The sequence below is a fragment of the Neopelma chrysocephalum genome, unplaced genomic scaffold, assembly GCF_003984885.1.
Source record: "Neopelma chrysocephalum unplaced genomic scaffold, ASM398488v2 Primary Assembly neopelma1_24, whole genome shotgun sequence".
NCBI lineage: Eukaryota > Metazoa > Chordata > Aves > Passeriformes > Pipridae > Neopelma > Neopelma chrysocephalum.
The window spans coordinates 41,229,484-41,247,605 of NW_020897693.1; the positions used below are offsets into that span (position 1 = coordinate 41,229,484).

An 18,122-nucleotide genomic window follows, 5' to 3' on the forward strand; every position below is an offset into this window, starting at 1 on the left:
ACACAGAAACAATCCAGTGTACTCTGTGGATTGACTAAGCTACAAAAACAGTGCATTTGTGTCACAAAAAGAACGTGTATTCTGGCATCAAACCAGGAAAAAGTAGCTTACTTTAAAATCAGAAAGCATATAATTTTTAAAGATGTAACGTAACTATAATGGGCACCAACTTTCTTCCCTAACAGGAGTGTCTTTACATAAATTTGAGAGTGTCAACAGATGCAAAGACATCAGAGATGATGAAATGTCAGTTACGGGCAACAGAAAACTACCTCTCTGCTGATGTGCATACACACATGTGGTGCAAAGCCCACTGATACCTGAGATGAAATTTCAATGTTTGATGATCCTGTGCCCAATCAGCATATAAGGGAAAGCAAGTATACAAATACATGAGTCAAGTGAGAAACATTAGAAGCTATAATCATATTTATTTAAAAAAGTGATATCAAATACAACCATATATATTCATGCCTATTTGGAGAGCATTTTCAAAATATCGAACAGCGCTGCCATTTTCCAGTCAAAACAATGACAAAGCATTTCCACTTTCCCTTTTTAATCTTTTCAGTATTCTATGCTTTATATACACAAAATAGACAAAAATTATACAGGAATCCAGAGCCAAGGACATGATACTGAAAACAGAGTCTTGACCAAAAAAAAAAAAAACTATTACTGAAATAAGATTTCTAAAATACACAACTATTAGGCAAGAGATGAAAAAAATTAATCCCTTACAAAATCCTCTACACTGATTTGTACACAGGGGATTTCATGTAGCAAAAAATAAAATTTTATCAATGCTTGCATGCTTTAAAGACAGTATCAAGGTTTTTCTCTCTTTTTTTTTTGCACAGTGGCATTTAAATATTACATCCCTTTCTGTTCAAACTCTTTTATAAGTCCCCTCCTGAATTCCCACAGTGGCTATACTGAGGACGGAGGGGATTAAAAGCAAAGTGTAGTTACAATTATTTGCTTTTCTTAACAAAGAAAATAAAGTGAAAGTATTTTGATTTGGTAAAAGCAGTTGAAAAGTCACATGTACTAACTTTCTGAAGAACAGTGATTGGGGAAGGAGATGACTATGGCAGGTTAAATACTACAGCATTCCCTCCATGTCTGAAATGCAAATAAGGCAAAATGTGTGTATACAGGTTAAAAAGGTTTATTGCAAAACAGCTCATGCTTTTAAGATGAAAACCTGGATATAACACAAAGCTACAACCACCTTGAAACTGAAGAACTAAATATTTGGATCTAGCAACTTTGAATGTATCGAGTAGTATTCTCACTTGAACAACTGATTCTGTGTGGGGAGGGAACAGGTATATACGTATTACTGGTTAGACTTTCTTTCCTCTTTTTTTAGGGTAATGATTTGTGAGTAACTATCAAGATTTACCAGGAGTTAAATTTGTTTTTATGCAAGACAGTAATGGCTTACTAAGTGCACAACAAAATTTTCTGTCTACGCCCTTGAAGACAGTTTCCACATCAATTTTTCTTTTCCTTGGATTCCTACTTTGATTCCTTTAAAAGTGACATGCTGGTAACATGAATTGCACAATACTATTTCTGTATAAGTCTGAGTTCTAGAGTTCTCCTATCCCATCCCCCTCTACTGGGTTTTTCAGTACAAAGCACACCATTTGGATGTTTTCATCATTATTTGAAAGAGTAATTAATTTTAGAAAATTTCACATACGTTTTAAAACTGTAACATGTTCTTGTTCATTTTTAAAAGCCTGTCAGTTTTGTAATAAAACAAAGCAGCTTGCAAATGATAGTATTTGTCTGAGATACAGAAACAGAATTGTTTACTAGACACCTGCAGAAGCCATTTTACCCCCCTACCACTTTGTAAGTCTGTAATAGAAACAATAGCCCAACATTAAAACACATCATAGATTTAAATTTGTATTGGTTATTTTTAAGCAGTCTGCAAAGTAATAAAGTATGAAAAGTAAGATGTGTACCTTGGCTGAAAATTAAATTTAAACTTGCTGAAGTTCTCTGAAGGGTATCGGGAGCCCAAATGTTGGAGTAAGCAAGTCAGATATTAGATTAGTTTCAAGTCTAGAAAAATGTAAGCATTTAAGCAACTCATATTCATACCTGCTGTGCCTAACAAGAATTGCATGCAAGCATGACTGCATTACAACTCTTTCTCCTCCTGCCCTCATAAGACCGTGAAAGCAGTTTATAGAATTACACTTACAGAACTAATTCTGGAACATATTTAACGTAAGTATTACTCATTCCCCCTGATTTCTACTGTCAGCAAACCATAAATTATGTCACATGGACCCTTTACTGCAAAACAGTAAAACTGTTGGATGAATGAAGCCTGAAATTCCCTCAAATATTATATCATAATTAAAAAAAAAAATCTATGTCTGCTCCCTTAGAATGGACTTTGGCCTAAAGCTATAACGTGGGAAAAAACCCCAACCCTTCAACATGACAGAGTAGATAACACTGGGAGTAGGCTCTAAATTAGTAAACATAAGCATAGTTAAGCCACAGTGAGAACTGTTTATCACTGAAAGAATGCACACCAAAAAATGACATCACTGTTTTATTGACCGCTTCTTGGCAGGTGAAGTTGAGGCCTGAGTTATAAAATATGTACTGTCAGCAATTACTATTATTCTTTTCCTTGTGCAATGGAGAGGCACAGAGGAGATCTTGTCACTCTCTACAACTCCTGGAAGGAGGCTGTAGTGAGATGGTTGCAGTCTTATCTCCCACGTTACAAGTGACAACTTGAGAGGAAAGAGCCTCAAGCTGCACCAGTGGCGGTTTAGTTTGGGTATCAGGAAATATTTCTTCACTGAAAGGGTTGTCCAGCATTGGAACAGGCTGCACAAGTAAGTGGTTCAGCCCCCATTCCTGGAGCTTTTTAGAAGAGGTGTGGATGTGGTACTTAGGGACATTAAGTTTAGTGGAGGACTTGGCAGTGCTGGGTTAATGGTTGGTCTCTTGCAGGTCTTTTCCAGTGACAGGACTCAGAATTAACAGATGAGCTTAAACTGCTCTCTCAACTGCTTGACTAGACAGATATGCCTTCATCATTAAACTTGACATTCCGCTGAAAATCAAACTGGTATTTGTTGAATGACAATATTTCTACACAGAAAGGAATGTCATCAGCCCTGTAATGACTCTCTCAGTTGCGCTTTTCAGGCATCGTTACTTTATATTCCTTCCATATTAAAAGATTTGGGTGATGAAGTGACTTACAATGTGACATTAAAGTTCAAAGGCAAACCTCCATGTTTCAGAGATTATAAAAACATGTATTCAGCCTGGGTTACAGTTAATGCCATTCAAGGGGCTTAGATTTTTTTTTTAATCCAGGGCTGCTAGAGTTATAGAAATATTACATTTTTATTATATTCTTATAATAGAGGATAAAAGGTCCAAGGTCCAAGTATTGGCATCAGATTGCCAGTCTATACCTATTTATAAAAATTAGTCTTATTTCAGAATCAGTTTATGGCACAACAAAAAAAGGGAAATTAAAGCCGCAATTAATGTACAGATGAGCAAAGAAATAATTCAGTGCTTTAGAGATACCTTTCCTGCTTTCAGTTTAATAGAAATTTTAAACTGAAAGCAGAAAAGTATATCCTGAAAAATACAGCATTTCAAAATGGCATATGCATACATGTACTTTTAAAGCCATTGTTTAACTATATTAATTTGAGACATTACAAATAATTATAATGCGTATAATAGAATTATTTTAAAAAGACAAAAATCAGTTTTTTAAAAGTCTCATGTCAAAATCCATATTGTCTTACACATACCTGATTCTGGTGACATTGGTGAAAATTCAGCACATACGTAAGGAAAACAGAATTTAGCCCAGTTATGTATAATATAATAATAGCCTAAGCTATCAGGAAACCATTGCTGTAAACAAATCTTTACTGAGAGGTAAGAGCCCTTTCATGTACAGTACTACTTGATGCTGAATGTATATTTCCATCTAGCTACTATTCATTTCATACTAATTTTAATTAAATGTTACTTTTGTGCAATGATGTAACTTAAGAATATTTTGATAAAGAAATTTGGGGTTATCTTTGAATGATTCTTAGAATGCCTGTGCTAACTGTTAATGCTTTAATTGGACTACAGCTTATATACTCTATCTACAACATATTTCCATATAATTTATATGTAAACAGAATTTGTATTTCAAGCACCATTTAGGAAAATGAAACATATCTCTTTTGTTGCACTGAAGTTCCAAGCCAGGTTTGGTCACCCTTTTACACATTCATCCTGGATATCAAAACAAATGTCTTACAACCAATAGCATAAGATATCTCACATACTTTGCTCCCCAATTTTTCTCAGGATCAGAAACAGCATGATAAAAATTTGTAAGGTGCGTGAATAAAGGCCATTCCTGAAAAAACTGCAACATTCTGACAGACACTCATAAAAAGCATTTCAGAAAGAACATCCACACAGGCATAAATATTCATTCTTAAAAGAGCTACTTGCACAGGGGTCATTTCAGATTGCAGGAATGCACCTTGTGTGTGGCACTGACTTTATGGCACCTATATCCCCTCCTCCTTTCTCCTAGATTCAGTTACAGCTCTTTCATACTGAAAGGCCAAAATGAAGGTTTGAGCTTGAAGAAGGGGAAAAAAAAGACTCTGGAAGAGGTAGAAAAGAAAACCTGTTCAATCCAATTGATTGTGTGCTACTTTTGTAGTAAAGACAGTGGCTTAACAAGAAAGAACATAACAAACAAAAATTTATAAAAAACCTCACCAAACCAAATAAGGCAAGTTATCTGCCAAAAACCAAAATGGATCTAAAATTTTACAGTTAGAATTAAAAGTAAAACCAGAAAGTGCTAGGAAGTCAGAAATCACTGAAAGATTCATGAGTAACATTATAATCAACAATCCACTAAAGATTTTATCTTTAATTGTAAGTATGAAATTTATGGATTCTTGTTTCTCCCACAGAATGGGTCATTTCAAAAGTGGACAGCAGGATCAGAAAGTTGATATTAAGTCATTCAGAATCACAGAATATTCTGAGTTGGAAGGGACCCACAAGGATCCTCAAATCCACCTCCTAAAGTGAATGGCCCATACAGGGATTGAACCCATCACCTTGGCGTTATTAGCACCCTGTTCTAATCAACTCAGAGCTCACAAAATAAATTTAAGATTAACAGAACTTAATTATTTTCCCCATTTTAGAGTGATTTATTAAAAGGAACATAATAATTTATGAGCACAACTTATTACTTGTATCTCTTTTTCCATTAGTACTGAAGGAAATCAGTAGATGCTGGTTTTGGCACCATTTATATATTCTACAGAATTCTTCAAAACAATTTAAACTTGCTTTTTATATGTAAGTTACAGATGCTATTCTCGCCTGACTTTGTTCATGTGAATAGTTCAGTAATTTTAACACTACTACTTTGAGCAGATGTTTGGTAGTAGGAGTGCTACAGTTTTCTAAATTAGTGTGATCTTTTTCATATTTGCCGATTCCCTCTAAACTCTGACCTCCAGCAGCCCCCCTTTCATTCCTGCTTCCAGAACTCTGAAATGAACCCTGCTTGTGCAACATTCACACAGTAGAATTTTAATGGAGACTTAGCGTTTTGACAATAAGAGGGGAAAAAAATTATGTCATTTCTCCTCTTCTGAATTCAAGTGGTTTTTAACAGATTCCAGAGACATATTCATGGCTGCTTGAAGCATGTCTTCTTCACTCATATCACCTCCTAAAGACAATAAATGTGTATAAGCTGTAATAAATTCACAGAGCTAGTTCTTAACTGTAGTTAAATACTTTTGTTGTTCCTTTTGTCCACACCCACCTTTTCCCACCCCACCCAAAAAGTTGGTTTTGTTTTTAAAATCATTGAACATTGTGAACTTAGTTTTCCACCGACAACAGTCTGTTTGTAACACATAATACACATCAATTTTGGATCACCAATACCTAATACTGGTAAGGTCTACGTTTATGTTCTACTGAAAACTGGTTCCAGTAATTTTGTCAGATATTAACCCAAGTGGTCATACAACTTTAAAAGTAATTTAGGAAACAAATAATTGGCACAAATCCTGTCAAGGATTCCAATTTGTAATGCTGAAGACAAACAAAACAACAAAAAGCAAAGCCAGAACTCAAGTGATCTAATAGCAATGCTCTTCACTTTGAAACAGGATTTTGAGATTCAAAGAGGAACAGGCTTTTCAGGAAAGCGATCCTTTCCTTCACTGCCAAAAAAGTAATGGCTGTGACAGTCTGAATGGCTGCTGGAGTGAGGAAGTTGGCAGACATGGAAGGTTAGGAAACAGCACAACACAAAGGGGAAAAAGACAAATATTTCAGTGTTGGATGTAACTGCAAAAAACAATACCTGGGTCAGCTTCTTGAGTGCTTGAACTAAGAGTTGCCTTATCATGTAGGTTTGGCATCTGATCTTGCTGCTGTAGCTGTTGTTGCTGTCTGAAAGTGTCATAAATTTGTAAGAGACTAAGATTAACACCAGTATGACACTTGAGTCAAGTTCATTTCATTGTAAGGAAGGCCAAGAATCAGAGGTAGAAGCTGTTTGGTACAATCAAATCTCTGTACTTAAAATCTCTTGCATCATTTCACCCTGCTAACCTTCAGACACCTATCTTCACAATATTATAGTCCAAGCCACATTACTATTTTCCCACCATTGGGAAGTTCTGCATTGTTATCCTACCCCGCGAAGTCTAACTCCTCCCATCCATAGTATTTCTCCCTGGTCTTTATTTCCTCCATCACTAGAAGACAGATAAGGAAAAGCTACAACAATAACACAGCTATGTATTAAGAAAGTACACCATAACAGCAACATAAAATATCTACAGTGCTTTCACATGATGCACATGAGAAGCATCACTACCAGAAGCAAAGTCTTAAAGAAGTAGTATTTTTTGTCAGGAAGATAATTACAGAAATGTATAGGATTTCATTTAAAATACTTCTATAGCATGTGTATTTTCTTTCTTCACAAGACTGCTGTTGCATTAGTAACAAACCCCCTCTTATTTACAGGTTTCTTCATTGGAACCACCTGAGAATAGTAAAATTTAGGTACTGTTAAGAAATCATGTTAAGAGAGAAAAGTCAAGCTGGACCTCGGTAAGAAATCCATCCACACCCCAAAAGCACTGAAAAATATGACATGTACTTCCACATGCAGTTTTCTAACAAATACTTTACTTTTCAAAATACGCTTGTCTTCTCCTTCGCAGTTCTTCTGAAGAAAGGGATTCTGTCTGACTGCTGTGAGACGACTGAGGAACGTTCTGCGGTAATGAGCCTGAGACCTCACTTCGACGACTACCTAAAACCAGAACATGCCATATCCTACTCATTACAGTAAAATGAAGTTAGTAAATGACATACAACTTAAGAAATGTCTTCAAACTTGAGAGGAAGAAAGAAACTTGTTGGAGAAATAAGCACCTAGACCAACTTCCCTTGGTACTGTCTCTCCTCCTCACCTTAGGACTGTTTCCCTTCCCTCCTGCCACCCTTAGCCAATTTGTTCTTCCTTCCTAATGATCAATGGAACGTGAAAGTTATAACTTTTCAAAAAGCAGAACAAAGATAGCTACAGGAAATTCTGGATCACCCTTCCATGCCTCAAACCCAATCTTTCCAGAGAGCTTGATGCATGCTGGAAAGTGCCTGACAAACTGATTCCAGTAGCTGCCTAAAGCATAAGCAACACAAACACTAGCAGAGAAATTTAGATGAACACTGCACCTTGCATGCTGAGCTGAATGGCTCTGCGAAGATCAGCTTCTTCATCCTCCATATCAATTTCCTGCCTACTTAGAGCCAGGGCTCTCTGAAAATTCTCTTCATCTTCATCTAACATGCCTGTTCCATCAAAAGGATGGTTAACTTCTATTGCTTGGTCCACATCACTTCTGGGTAGCCTGTGAAATTCACATGTTTACAGCAAAATTCAGACAGAAGTTATATTATATTTTAGAGTGAGGTTTAAAATTACTATTTTCTGCTGATTTAACTCTGGGGTTTTTTAACTTTAGAAAAAATGTTTCTATTGTGAAAGTCTGTTACATAAACAAGTATTTTACTTTCTACATGAAAAAGCACAAAAGAGCTGCAAGCAGCTGTAAAGCAACCTTAAACACTCATTCACAGCACACTGCGACTCTAAAGTCATGCACATGTTGACAAGAAGCTGTTAGATAGGAAAATCTTCAGAAATTATAATCCTACAAAAAGCCATAATACATGCTGTTCAAACCTACTGCTATTTAAACAGTTACAACAGCAGAAAATAGAGTATGTGGTCTCCTTCTCAGGAAGCTTTGAAGACCACACTAAAGCAAAAGATCCTCTGTAAACTGTACACACTTTCCACGTTGCTGCCAATTATTCCATCAATTTACAACACCAGTTTAACTTTACAAAGGGGAAGAAATAATAATGAATTCCTCTGAAAAATCTTAACCCTTTTTATCAATATGCAATTTATTCACTATGAAAATTTAATAAAATTATTGCAGAAGTAGTACTTTATACGTTTTCAAGGATGTTTTATATTAGCAAAATGCATGAAAACTGAGCAGCACCACAACACTGGAATGAAATTATTCCAAAAGAAAATGGTGTATGATTTATATGATGTGAAATTCACATTTGAGTTTCTTGTTGTTTTCTACTTATGACAGAATGCACAAGCTAGTCTTAATTACAGGTTAATTACTATTCACCGTAGTTTGGTAGGATTTGCTAACACATTTTAATCACGAAGTTAAAAATCTGCACTATAATATCCTTATGCACATGGGAAAACTCAAATCCTTATTAAGGCAGTTTTTACCCACTTAAAAATACACCATTTAAAAATAAACCATTTCTTGTCTACCAACTTGCTCTTACTGTGTGCAAAAGCAGTAAACGATGCACTAAAGGTAATTCTGATTATTCAAGGGGGTTGTCTCCATGTGGCATTAATCATGGAAACCAATCATACTGAACATTAATAAAATGAAATCTCTATTTACCTTACCTCTGATCTCTTGACTGTGCTGCCTCTTCTCCAATTAGTTTTGGTCTCTGCATCTGCTGTACCCGAATCATCTGCAGTAGCTGATCAGCCTCACAGTCTGGCAGGTCTCCTTTTACTACAAATATGGAATAACCTGAGAAAAAGAAATCATAAGTCCATGGCATTAAGGTGCAGATATAAACACTCTAAAATGCACACTACATGGAACACAATGATGTGCCATTTATTACAACGTAAGACTCTACCTTTCACTATAAAGACTTGAGTTATTTCACTATTTCAATCCTAAAACTAAGGGTAGTTGACTGAATGCGTAAGTTCTAAGAAATAATAATTACTACCTACTTTTAATTAATGACATTTAACATCTGCAAGTTACTATTTAACATCTGCAAGTTTCTATTACCTTCCTGCTGTAATTGAGCCAAGAAAAGTGCAAGATATGTGTCTGATATTAGTTCTGGACCCATCAAGAGAGAGTTCAAGTTAAACCACTGTAATTAAAGAAAAAAAGAGGTTGAGAAGACAAATTAGCATAAAGATTACTCAATAATTCATTTCTGTACATTGTGGTAATTTTCTATGATGGAATATCCAAATAAATCTAGTAACATAAATTATCAAATAAAATTCTTTTGAAGCACAATACCTATACTGCTAAAGGTTATCTTCAAATACTCTTCAGCTAACAGGAGATCTGAAGAGTGGAAATTACTGCATGCTCTCTCCCATTACTGAATACTGGTACCAGGCAAACAGATTAAAACAGATAAATTCTTCTACCATTGTATTTTGATTTATTTCAGGCATCACTGTAAAATTCTGCTTAATCCTACTTTTAAAGCTAGACTAATGAAGTAAGAAACCCTTCATAAGTTAATGCTGTGTGTTAGGAAATTAATAGATACCGTAAATATATGTTAAATTATTTCCATTAAATACTTTCATTAAACATTCTGCCTTTAATAGCTGGTGATGCGGGAAACTATTGTTTACCCCTGAGATTATTTTTAAATTTAAAAATTAAGAACAATTAACTCAGATTTAATATGCTGACAGTATAGCACTGTATTACAACAGGGGACACTTGATATAAATATACACAGATCATTTCTAGTTTCCCGAAGAAGATAACTAGTAATTTATAATACTTCAAGAGAGAAACAATATTATATAAAACTTCTAGACAGAAAATATATTCGACATGGGCAATAAAATATTCTACCCTTAAACCCCCACATATATTGCAATGAAACCGAAGAATCTTTTTTAACACCTTACTCATTCAATATTATCTAATTTTAACCAGGAAGCACCATTTGAGATAGCAGAAAGAGAATTCCATCTTCATTCTCACAAAAAATGCATTGATCTAACCAAACTTCCACATATGCAGTCATACACCTGCAGCCAGACTCATACTATAAGTGACTATCTACCACTCTGTCTGGCAATACTTAATTAGCCAAAAACACCCTTTGCCACTGGGAAAGAGTAAGAAGACCAACAGTGTAGAACTGGGGAATAAAAAGTTACGAAAAAAATACGATGTACAGACTACAGAAACTTTTAAAAGGGAATATGGAGGAGAAACTTTTGGTAAACTAATTTTGCTTTAACTGTAACAGAAGAGAAGCAGGTTAAATAAATCCAAGTCAACCAATTTTCTCTATCTTTTTTCATTATCCAGTGTTGTCTTCATATGGTTACAAGCAAAACATATACCCCCTCCAACTTAGGATGTTTCAGGTTAGAATGCTCTCTCACAAAATTCCACCCAATATGGCTGTATATATAATAAGGAGCATTCCCATAATTTTAAGAGACCATCCTTTTTGATATCAAATAAACAAAAATTGCCTATAAGCATTAGCCATACTTTTAAACTGAACTCTACTGTTCTGCTTTAGTTTGCTTTCTCATAGGTAATTTTTCTCTATTTTTTTTTAATCTGGATGACAACATAGGTAGTCAGCACTTGCAAAAATGATCCAAATGGGCAAAGAGACTCCTGCCCCACTATTACAGAATCTAAAGGCTGTTTTCCATTAACATTTTCTATGAAAAAAGCCACCTGAAAAAAAAAAAACACCAAACCAGCTTATGTTGCATAAAAGCTTATGAAGTATGATCCAGAAGGATGACTGGCCACTGAAATGAGATGCTGCATTGATGTTGCAAGGGACGTGGATATTTATTATTATATATGTACCAGATAATATTTGTATGGCCATCCCTTACCTTCAATAACTATTTCCTGATTAGAATACAATTCTTTCATAAAGTTTTCCGAAATAGTACAAAGTTGTGATTCTACTTTCCCCAACCTCATTCTAAAGGATACTCTTAAATACTAGCAATTATAAATATTAATTCATTTGAACTTTGAATTTTTTCTTATACCTCTTGTCAATAATGTAGTTCATTAAAATAAAGTTTGCATTCTATAGGGATCCTAATCCTTGTCTAGGACTCCCTGCTCCTCCCCCATACAATTTTTTCTGCTATTTTTCACACAGAAAAAAACCCAACAACCTAGCTTAAATATCACAGAGCTTCTACCAGAGCTGCATCTCCCTAAAGGACAGGTTCACTAGGGAATTGCTGGTCTTTCCCCAGGCTACCAGTTATAATGAGCTGCCTGGCATTTTTGTGATAAAACAAACATTTAATTATTTTTTTTTAATATGGCATACTATTAAAGCAAACTGCAGCAAAAGCTTGCAAAAGGCCAACACATGATCTACTCGCAACCACTTTTCCACACCCATTCTGAAGTCAATATTTAAATAAAAAAAGACAGTCACCTGTTTTCCTAACTTTCGAACTGTAAACCAGTGTTCCTTATAATTACAAATAAATGATTTTTCATTTCTGTAAAAAGAAAAACAAAAGGTATAAATAAAATTAAATACTCTAAAATCAGAATACAGGTTAATGCTTAAGTTCTTTGCAACCACTGATTCAAATTTATATAATAAAATTTCAGGAATACAACTGTTGATGCTACATTACAGAATACTTAAACTGCTTTTATAACATTTAGGAAGTTGTCAACATCACTGAAATTTCCATATACCTGTGATATCAGAGATACTAAGACATCATGAAGGCACAGAGGACAGATGCTCATATGTACCCCCCAAAAAAATAAAACAAAACCCCAAGGGATAATACAAACATCAGAATGCAACAGAGTTTGAAATGGTAATTTTAAAGGATTTAAATCATAAATTAAGTATTTTTTACAGTAAAATGAAAGCAGGGTGCTAAAGAAGTCTTACATAGGGTCGATCCCAAGCCTCTGATACTCTGGGCTGTTGAAGAGGATTAGTTCTAAACCCCACACTTTCAAGGCATTGCTTATAACCTGTCAAAAAATAGGACCTTTCATGAGTCAAACCATCAAAATTTGAGCAATGCAACCACCTTAGCTACTATAAACAACTACACTGTTTTTGTAAAACTTAGATTTCAAAACATAGAAAGGAAACCTAGGAATCACATTATGTAAAATGCAGCTGTCATGAACTTGCATGCAAACATAACACTTACACCTTATCTAAGGGAAAGTAACAAAACTAGGATTTAACTGAGATGTGTTAAATCAAAAACAAAGCTGTAACTTCACCTCCCACACACATTTGAGTAGTTGTCATCTCTGCTCTCAATGCACTGCTCTGCCCTCCCTCCCCAGTACAAACTCAATCTTTCTCCACAGTAACTATTGGAAATTCTGTACTACTGGATTGTCATGGGATCAATCAGGCACTGAACTGAGCACAAACTCTTTTACAGTAACTCTTTAAGGCTACACGAAATAATGCTTTAAGAAATTTTAAATTAACAATTCAACTTGCTTTCAGAAAGCCAACTGTGCAGCAAGTGAGAAAAGCAATGACAGGACAAAAAAGTAGAATGGGGAAGCATATTTTTTTCAGCTTCTATACTGAAGCAACACAATCAAGAAGACAAGGAAAGCCAAACTAAATGGTTTTTCACTGAACAGAAAAACAGCCCTGTCTTACCATAATGAAGACAGGCTCTTGAGGGATTCTGTAACATGGAAAAACACCTCTGAAAGCCTGGGAGACAGCCAAAGGTGCAAAGCATTGCCTACAGCTCTAGTCTAGACACAAGCCCCAGTTTGGTGTTCAAAACCTTTTTTATTGTTTTTCTGGTTAAAGTATTTATTATTGATTACTTTTCCACTACGGCCCTTAAAAAAACCCAACCAAACAGAAAAATAATAAAACCAGCTCTGAAGCATCTGGAGTGAGTTATAAAAACTGGAATGCAGATGCTTTCTGCAGATCACTGTGATAACCCTGTAATCGCTGTCAAGAGCTTTAGAGTCTATCATTTGAGAAAGCAATCTCAATTCTGCTTTTCCACCTGTTGTCCATGGGAGCCAATGTTTACACCTAAAGTGCCCATAAGAAGCAGCTTAGAAATCAAGCTCATTGCCAGCAGGTGTCATTTCACAGTTCCATGCTTCTATGTGTTTAAGGGCCCATGAACTGAAGAACTGCAAGTCACTGCTCTTAATGGAAAACACTCTGAAGATTTGGAAGTCCAGCACTTAATCCCATTAAGCCCATAAATTGGCAACTAGACGAAAAAGCTCAATGCCATTTAAATTATATGAGAGAACATATACTGCATAAACAGAAAATTGTGTAAGAAGAGAGCTGTGCTTACTTGAATTGAGAAGAATCCACTATCATCCATATTTACAGAAGGCTGCTGCTCAATGTGAGATTGGGAGGGAGAAAAGAGAAAAATGGTGTAAGCATACAAGGTCAAAAATAATTGAGTTTTGAAAATAAATGTAACTGCATATTATTAAAGCAACAACTTGTTATGTCCTTGTGGGTAAGGCTGATTACAATGCCCCAAATAGGCATATTAATTTAAAACTCAAACCTTTAAATTAGAAATGCTCAGTGCTTAAAGGGCAGACAGGCATGGGCACTTCTGTTCCTATCTGACACTGGATTACAAAAACAAAAGGCTAATCACCGATCCTCCTTGCCATCTTTGACCTTTCCTACTTGTAAGATGAATGTAGCTTTCTGTAGAATTATTGTGCTAATAACATTTGAAAATCCCAAATCTAAGATGCATGAATGAAAAGGACTATAAATTTAAGAGCTTTCAGCACTAGAAAATGAACCATGTCCAGCTTAGCAAAAACAGCAGGTCTGTGCTAAACAATATTACATTTCAGGCAAATACAAGCAACCCCAAATTAAGATGATTTTACCTGTAAAAATGTTCTATATTCTTCGCTAGATACTCCTCCCTCTGCCATTCTCATCCTTTCTTCCTCATCCAACTGCTGTGCAATAGAGGATAACTCCACAGGACTAAAGTATTCCCCTTGCAGCAAATTATTCAGACAGTGTTGAGCACACAATGAGCCTTCTTGCTAATATTGGAAGAGAATAAAATACCAAAGACAACAAGAAAATCAGGTTTACATAAACTCTGCAAAATGACTCAACCATTTCATTCTGGCAAACTTTCTGCCCTCCCTACTCATCCAGAATACCGCGTATTCCTTGAAGGTATTACACTGCAAGCTATAGAATACAACCCTCCCATCAACTTTATGGAAAAAACCAACCAAACAAAAAATGAACAGGCACACTTTCCTCAAAGGAAATTAATTTCATGTATAAAATGTTTTTGAAAACACCATAAAAATTGCCAATGATCCAACTGAATCACACAGGGACTCTGCAACCAATGGATTCTGTCCTCTTCCAAATCACCACCACATGAAAACAAAACAGTTTAGATTTCTACTTCTCAGTAACTAATGTTTTCTGTTAACAGGCACTCATTCTTTTTTAACTTTTCTTCCCTGACAGGTGTGGCTGTTGAAATCTGCTCTCTGCATTATCGCTGAGGAAGTGATTTGGAGCTGGAGGAGCAGTAAAGCTCATTTTCTCTGTGAAATTTATATATAGGAAGTAGGTAAAAGAAGCTCCACTAGTTCTAGAACCCTGATGACAATGACGAGAGGACAAGAAAAAAACTTCTTGAATTCAGCATATTAAACAATGAAAATATATTTTGTTGATAAACCATTTAAATAAAAAATGTTTTAGATACTTTATTACATATCCAGTGCATTGCAGATAATAGAAATGTAATGTAACATTTTTAGAATGTCAACACAAATTTAAAGTAAGTCAATTAGAAGTGTCAGTCATGATTTTGTAGGACAAAATAAAAAATATCTAATTGGAATGAATGCGTGTCAGGCTCCATTATTTTCCTACGTGCAGATAAATTACTGCCATGTCAAAAAAAACCCAACAAAACAACACAAAACAACCAAATTAGAGTTTCGCATGCAAAAGCAACCTTTCTCTTTTTACAAATAACTAAACTCCAAGTGCAAGACAAGTAGCATCAGTTTTAAAATCCTGCTTTTCTCTTTAATCACTCTTCACTTTTATTTACATTAAGAACTCTAATGTCCATGTCCTCTATTAAGAATAAAACCAGAACCCCTTAACAAAAATACAGAACACCCCTCCCTCATGCCAGACACATAGAAACTGAGAATACAAGAGAATGCCTCTGAGGAATATTCTTTAAACTTCCATGAAAGCTTCACACAAATCCCACGTAGAACACTCTCATGATCTCCCTTGAAGGAGAATCCTCGAAATTTCCCTTTACTCCAGATTACAGAATCTTCCAAGGGCTTCATCACTTAATTGAGCAATGAGTTATTAAAACCAGACTGGCTGTACAGCCAGGCTTCAATGAAATCCAGAAACCTCCTCTTGGCTCACGCCCCTCCTGTAACAAGAAACTCAAGACTGAACACCAGCTCCTGTCCCTCTGGACCACATCCCTACTGCTGGTCATATGACAAACTGTAACAGCAGAACCTGCCCAACAATCACAGGTTTCTCCATTAGACATAACAAAATACCTCTAAAAATTAGTTGTTCTACAGACTTACATCTTAATTTCACTAAAAGGACTTTTCTGTATTTGTACAGTTTTAGCTTAAAAATAATAAACCTTAATTTTCATATGGAAATGTTATACATATCAAGTGCAAAATGCAGAAAACCGATCATACGATTTTTACAGACATCAACTTCTGTTGTTTTGTGCAGAGAACATTTCACTTCCCCTAACCTGAAATCCTCCTGTTGAAACCTCTCCTGATACAAACTGCTGCCCTGCTTTCAGTCTTCTCAATCACATATCTTATTAAGGAAAGGACAAACTTCTAAGATGGGGGCTCCTGAAGCACCATCCTTAAATCCTACTTTCTGCAGCTGTCATCTCAGTCTTAAAAGTGACGCATTGCTTACTTCCTTATTTTGTTAAATTTCCTTTATAAATACCATGTTTCTCCTGCCTTTTGATGGAAACACCTGAGGTGTGCAGATTCAAACGTGCCTGTATATGCAGCACTTCAAAGTATATTGACAGCAGTTAACGGCAGGGGGGGAAATACCCCTTAAGAAAAAAAGGCAGAGATTCAGTTACATTTTCCATAGAATAACAGGATGAAAACATGAGGTATTCCAATTTAAAACAGGCATTAAGGTGGAACTTTTTAACTGGGTAACTAACCAGGGAGCAGTTATGTTTCACATGTGGGAGACCCAAGATTGTACACTTCCCCTTCCCCAAAACCTGTAGCAACTAAAAAATACTATCATCTTGTAACTTTGAATGTATTATGCTCTGTCACTTCAATTTCAGCAGAGTTTTGTTATTAAACTAGAAAACAACTTAGTCATTAAGAAAAGTTATCATTTCATTATGTGATAGGGAAGGATAGATAAGAGAAGGGTACACTTCTCTTAAACTATCTTCAAATCTGGACTGAAACTCAAGGTCATTGTAGCAGGGGCCATAATGGCTGAAATCCAACACTTATCCTCTGAACAGCAGCTGCTTAACACCACAGCACTTGCCAAATTTTGCAACCCAAACCGAGTTTTAAAGAACACTCCTCAGTTTCTATGTACTTCAGACCAGTAGTTTTATTTTTTTAAGGAAGTTATACCACTGTTTTGTTTAATTTCCTAAATAAACCAACCATTACACATGAGAACAATGTAACAGAACTAGTGTGAAGATTAACACAATAAAGCTGAAGAGACACTGGCAAAGTACATGAAAAAAGACAATTATATTTGAACAGCATTTAAACAGGAGAAGTTCATATTTGGGAACCTAGAAAAATCCCAGCAGTTCATAGAAGCATTTCTCATCCACAACAGGAAATACTATTCATCAGCACACAGAAGCACAGTATATGAATCAGGATTTCTTTAACAGTTCTCTCTCTTCCTGCTCACTACACAACCTCAGACAAGCCAGGCTCGGTGAAGAGATGGGTCTGAGGGCACAGAGACAGCCCCGCTCACCTTCAGACTCATTTTTTAGCCATGGGAGCTCTCCCTCAAGAAACACAAGCAGGTGCAGCCCGCACCTTCCAGCACCTGAGGTCCATTTCTACAGCCCCCAGAAGGGCGGTCCCCGCGCCAAAGGGGCCGATGGGGGTCAGCCCTGACTCATTCTGATCTGCAGTAACGACATTCCCTTTACCGCAGAACCGGTACGGTCCAGCCAGAACGGGCCCAGGCACCGGCACCGCCGCGCGGGAGGGCCGCGGGTCCCCATAGAGCGGAGGGGACGAGCCGCTGCCACCGGAAGGTGCCGGGCAGGGGGCACAGGGAGCTGCCCGGCGCCCAGCCCGGCAGCTACTCACTCACACACAGCCGCGGGCGGTGTGTCCAGCCCGGCCGTGCGGAGGTAGCGGGTCCCACCCGGCCCCCGCTCCGTCCCGCACTCACCCGCTCGTGGAAGATCGACTCCATGTTTACTGAGCCAGCCCGCAGCCCCCGCCCCACGTGACCCGACCGCCCAATCACGGCGCCCCGCGCCACCGCCCATCCGCGCACGGCCCGCCGTGCCCTCCCCGCCGCCGCGGGGGCGCCCCCTGCCGGGCGGGAGGCCGGCGGGCGGGTCACGGGCCACGAGCGCC

General features: G+C 36.8%; 1 protein-coding gene across 3 annotated transcripts; it reads right to left on the reverse strand.

Annotated features, from left to right (window-relative positions):
* Nucleotides 1-411: 411 nt before the first annotated feature.
* Nucleotides 412-18,042, reverse strand: ATXN3 (ataxin 3). 3 transcript variants are annotated; one of them, XM_027673634.1, is made up of 11 exons: nucleotides 17,932-18,042; nucleotides 14,355-14,519; nucleotides 13,790-13,834; nucleotides 12,373-12,458; nucleotides 11,896-11,962; nucleotides 9,495-9,582; nucleotides 9,089-9,221; nucleotides 7,810-7,985; nucleotides 7,261-7,384; nucleotides 6,422-6,510; nucleotides 412-5,776 (listed from the first exon to the last, which is right to left on the reverse strand). In XM_027673634.1, exons 1-11 carry the CDS (start codon nucleotides 17,953-17,955, stop codon nucleotides 5,682-5,684), a joined length of 1,092 nt encoding a protein of 363 aa, XP_027529435.1. In that variant the 5' UTR covers nucleotides 17,956-18,042; the 3' UTR covers nucleotides 412-5,681. The 3 variants fall into 3 exon arrangements, with proteins under 3 accessions (XP_027529435.1, XP_027529443.1, XP_027529450.1); XM_027673642.1 differs by lacking the exon at nucleotides 17,932-18,042 and adding an exon at nucleotides 17,503-17,702; XM_027673649.1 differs by lacking the exon at nucleotides 17,932-18,042 and adding an exon at nucleotides 17,578-17,698.
* Between the last annotated feature and the right edge of the window lie 80 nt (nucleotides 18,043-18,122).

What these genes read in the sequence shown, in the direction of transcription:
- ATXN3 (XM_027673634.1), bottom strand. Translation starts at nt 17,955, where the DNA reads ATGGAGTCGATCTTCCACGAGCGG. An exon ending in GGCTCAATTACAGCAGGAAG is followed by an intron (nt 9,222 to 9,494) that starts GTAATAGAAACT and finishes TCTTTTTCTCAG; the next exon opens with GTTATTCCATATTTGTAGTA. An exon ending in AGACAAGCGTATTTTGAAAA is followed by an intron (nt 6,511 to 7,260) that starts GTAAAGTATTTG and finishes TGACACTTTCAG; the next exon opens with ACAGCAACAACAGCTACAGC.